At 50.3% G+C, this 4,165-nt stretch overlaps 1 protein-coding gene across 1 annotated transcript; it reads left to right on the forward strand.

Moving 5' to 3' along the window:
* The first annotated feature begins 776 nt into the window (after nt 1-776).
* LOC120642281 (galactose mutarotase-like) lies at nt 777-2,896 on the forward strand. Its single transcript, XM_039918740.1, has 5 exons — nt 777-1,199; nt 1,294-1,343; nt 1,549-1,669; nt 1,789-1,896; nt 2,116-2,896. The coding sequence occupies exons 1-5, from the start codon at nt 1,019-1,021 to the stop codon at nt 2,754-2,756; spliced, it is 1,101 nt and encodes a 366-aa protein (XP_039774674.1). The 5' UTR covers nt 777-1,018; the 3' UTR covers nt 2,757-2,896.
* Nucleotides 2,897-4,165: the final 1,269 nt, after the last annotated feature.

A 4,165-nucleotide genomic window follows, 5' to 3' on the forward strand; every position in this document is an offset into this window, starting at 1 on the left:
AGGAGAGGTGGTGGCCCACCTGTCTGTGAGAGAAAGAGAGAGGAGAGGGTAGCTGACGTGGCCATTGGCGCCACGTGGACGAGTGACGTGGCTGAAAACCGGGGTGGATTTGGTTTAGGGGTGTATTTTGCACGGTTTCGATAGTTAGAGGGTGCAAGATGTCTGGTTTTGGAGTTCAGGGTTGAAAATCGGACGATCGTGATAGTTAAGGGTTGAAAATAGGACTTTTCCCTAAAAAAAATCCCCCTTGTTGGCTAGATAAGCCAAGGTTCAGGGGGTTTTCTCGGCCAGGGAAGCCGATGTCGCTTCCTCTTAATAAAAAATGGCGGGGTTGTCATACCCCTTCCGGTCGAGTTTTTCTCTCTATATTTTGGGTTTTCCTTTTTGCTTATGACTATAGTCTGCAAGATGGGAAGAAAATACTTGCGTTGAAAGTTGAGGTGGGAAGAGATATTCCAACTTGAGGTGTACTCCTTTCGTTCCATAAAGAGTACAATTCTAGTTTTTTTTTCCAGACATAGTAGGGATGATGTGAAAAAACTCTCATGTTCGCATTTGTTTGCCACATAATTAGGCATGTAGTTGAGATCCTTTGCACTCTTTGTTGGATTTTTTTCAAATGCGGATTGCACTTTTCATTGGACGCGGGGAGTATTGTTTCCCACACATGCTTAGTTTGTTTGTACCACAGGCATGGTTTTCATGTGTTTTGATTACGAAAGATGCCATATGCAATGCATACTGAGGGGACAAGGGGAAAAGAGGCACGACTAAAATTAAAGTACAAGCAAGTCTCCCTTTTCAAAATAAAGTACCATTATTAATTCTCACATCCCTAAAAGAAGGCATTGGATTACAGCATGGGGATGCTGAGTTTTGACCTTTTGTCACTGAAAACTTGAGAGAGGAGATGGTGACTGGTGAAGGGCATCTAGCCATCTGCATAAATACATTTGTTCCTTCTCTCATCTTGTAAGGTACGGCGCTCCACACTACTCTGTGCTAACATTGTCACACAATGGCTAGAGTTGGCCCATTCTCCATTGCTTTGTTGTTGTGCCTTGCATTGGCATGTGTGGCTGATGCGGCGAGGAAGACGGTTGGGGTCTACGAGCTCAAGAACAAGAAGGGAGATTTCTCCATCAAGGTCACCAACTGGGGAGCCAGCCTTATGTCTGTGCTTGTTCCTGATTCCAAAGGTATGGCCTGGTTTCCTTGATTCAAGAATCCATGCCCCGTGTTGTTTCGTAATGCATGGTGCATGACAAGCTTTGCATATTTCTTGCTGTATAGGTAACCTAGCTGATGTCGTCCTGGGATATGACACCCTTGCAGAATATGTGGTAATGTCACACATCTCTGTTTTTCTTTTACAACTGTAGACTGGGATGAATTCAGAAGATGCATCTAGCTAGTTTGTGGCATCCAATTCTAACCAAATGATCGAAGTGCTGCTGCTGCAATGCCAAACAAAGCAAGTTTCATATTTTTCTTTTGAACCGGGTTTCTTGTTTTGAATTGTAATCATGGACTATACGTATTCATCAGGACGGTTCTTCTGCCTTTGGAACTGTGGTTGGACGAGTAGCCAACAGAATCGCCAATGGCAGCTTTGTTCTAGATGGAAAAACCATCCATCTGAATAAAGATGGCACGACTGTACTTCACGGTAACATCCAAAATTCATTTTATTCTCCAACCTCATCTGTAAATCTTGGCGTACGCTTTACATATGACTGATGGTTCACTGATTCTGTTTTTGCTGCCATCGTATGTATAAACCACAAGGTGGCCACAGGGGGTTCAACAGAGTCATCTGGACGGTGAAGGAGTACGTGCCCTGTGGTGACTCCCCATTCATCACCCTCTACTACCGTAGCTTCGACGGGGAGCAAGGTACGGTGAAAACCAATGCATGTGCACCCAAAAGAAATGTACTCTTAGAAACCTTCTTCCAATGAGCTGACTTGTCTGAAGTTTGGACAAGTTGACATATTCAGTACAGTCCTACTCATTCCAATGAGCTGACTTAACACTTGTTTATCTTCCACGAGTCTTAGACGTTGGTGAGGAAGAACACGACGACGATTTCGCATCTGATGGTCGATCTTGTAGGATTCCCCGGCGACCTGGACGTGTACGTGACTTACCAGCTGTCCAGCCCGCACCACCTGATCGCCCGGATGAACGCGACGGCGCTGAACAAGGCGACGCCGGTGAACCTGGCGAACCACGCGTACTGGAACCTGGGCGGCCACCGCAGCGGCGACGTGCTGGGGCAGGTCATCCAGGTGTTCGCGTCGCGGTACACGCCCGTGGACCGGTCCATGATCCCCACGGGCGAGATCGCCGGCGTTGCCGGCACGCCCTACGACCTGCGCTCGCCGACGCGCCTGGGGTCCCGCGTCAGGCTCGTCTCCGGCGCCGGCATGGCCGGGTTCGACATCAACTACGAGGTGGACGGCTGGGACGGCGGGGACGGCGGGCTCCGGAAGGTGGCCGCGGTCCGGGACCCCGCGTCGGGGCGGGCGCTGGAGCTGTGGGCGGACCAGCCCGGGGTGCAGCTCTACACCAGCAACTGGATGAGCGGCGTCAAGGGCAAGGGCGGCGCGGTGTACGGGCAGTACGGCGCGGTGTGCCTGGAGACGCAGGGGTTCCCGGACGCCGTGAACCACCCCAACTTCCCGTCGGTGATCGTGCGGCCCGGGGCGGCGGCGTACCGGCACGACATGCTCTTCAAGTTCTCGTCGTCCTAGCGCCCGGCGAGACGATCTACGTGCCTCTCGCGGGTTGTGCTGTAATAAGGTCGCCGTACCAGAACGTGGTGACGTTGCTAGAGCAGCCAAAAAGAGCAAGGACTTTGTTCGTCAGTAGGAGTACTCTAGTCTTTGTGATCCTTCTTCCGCTCCCTGTTATTTTTTTTCACAAAGCGTCAGATGGACACAGCGAGCTTGGCGAGGGCTAAGCTAGTTTATGGTCGCCGATTTGGCCGGAGATTTGGTTTTTTAATCGATAAACAGTGCTGCACAGTAGTCGCTAGCGCTTCTCGCCGCACTAGCGCGCACGCTCGCCGATGCCGCCTCCTCTCACAGGCACGCTTCACCCCCGCCCCCCGCCGGTACTGTGCCGAGCTCAAATAGCTGGTGCTGACTATTTACCGCTAGGGACGCCCTAAATTGGCTTCTGCGCGGTCGATTTTCGGACCAACTGTTTTGTTTCCCTTTTCGGTTTCCGCGTTGGTCATTCATCCACGCCAAATCCCTTTCCAGGTTCCAGCTTCACACGCCACTTGCGCTCAATATCTCTGGTCCACTCCTTCACAGACACTGAGACACCCCCACTTGCATGCGGTTGTTTTTCGTTTTTTACAAAAATATATTTTCATTTTAAAAATTTACAGAAATATACCTCGCCCGGCACGCTGCGGGGCGGCAGGGGTTTTTCTGTAAAAATTTTGCGAAAGTTTTTGCAGAAAAGTCCCTGGAGGACCGGTCGCCCGACAGCGGGGTGGCCGGCCCCCCGGCCGCCCGGCAGCGGGGCGGCCGCCTCCCAGATACCGCCGACCCTCATTTGCTTCACCAAAAATTCAGAAAAAAATTCTCGGTTTGTCGTAATACTATTCGTATAAAAGACAATAAAAAGAATGTGCCTTTGGTTTGTAAACAATGGCAGTTCCCGTACTTGCAGCATTCTGAACTCATAATTCGAACTAATCAGCACAGTCTTGTGCATTTAGAAGATCAACGACTACACCAAGACGACGGGTCCATAATAACAATAGAGAAACAAGTGGCAACAACTAACCACCCCTACCGTGCCGACCTCTCTTACGTTGTGTGTGTACGTGATCTGTAGGGTAGCTATGACAGTCCGGTGGCCTCACGTCTCTGGCAGGACGGCGTAACAGAGCTAGAGGTGTATGCAAGCTGGGATCATCGTCCTGGGCAGGCGTAGCAAACAACCGTGTAAAGTCGTTGAATGAGACCTCGTCGTTGTTTTGAGACCACCCTACGGATCACAAAAAAAACTTTTTTAAAGCAATGTTAAGTAGGTGAATGCAATTCCGTACAAATGATTGTACGTACCCTGTGTTGGAGATAGTGGTGGTGCTGGATAGGAATAAACTCCTTGATATCCTCCTGGTGGCGGCATAGGGTGATACGAA

The sequence above is a fragment of the Panicum virgatum genome, chromosome 7K, assembly GCF_016808335.1.
Source record: "Panicum virgatum strain AP13 chromosome 7K, P.virgatum_v5, whole genome shotgun sequence".
NCBI classification, from domain to species: domain Eukaryota; kingdom Viridiplantae; phylum Streptophyta; class Magnoliopsida; order Poales; family Poaceae; genus Panicum; species Panicum virgatum.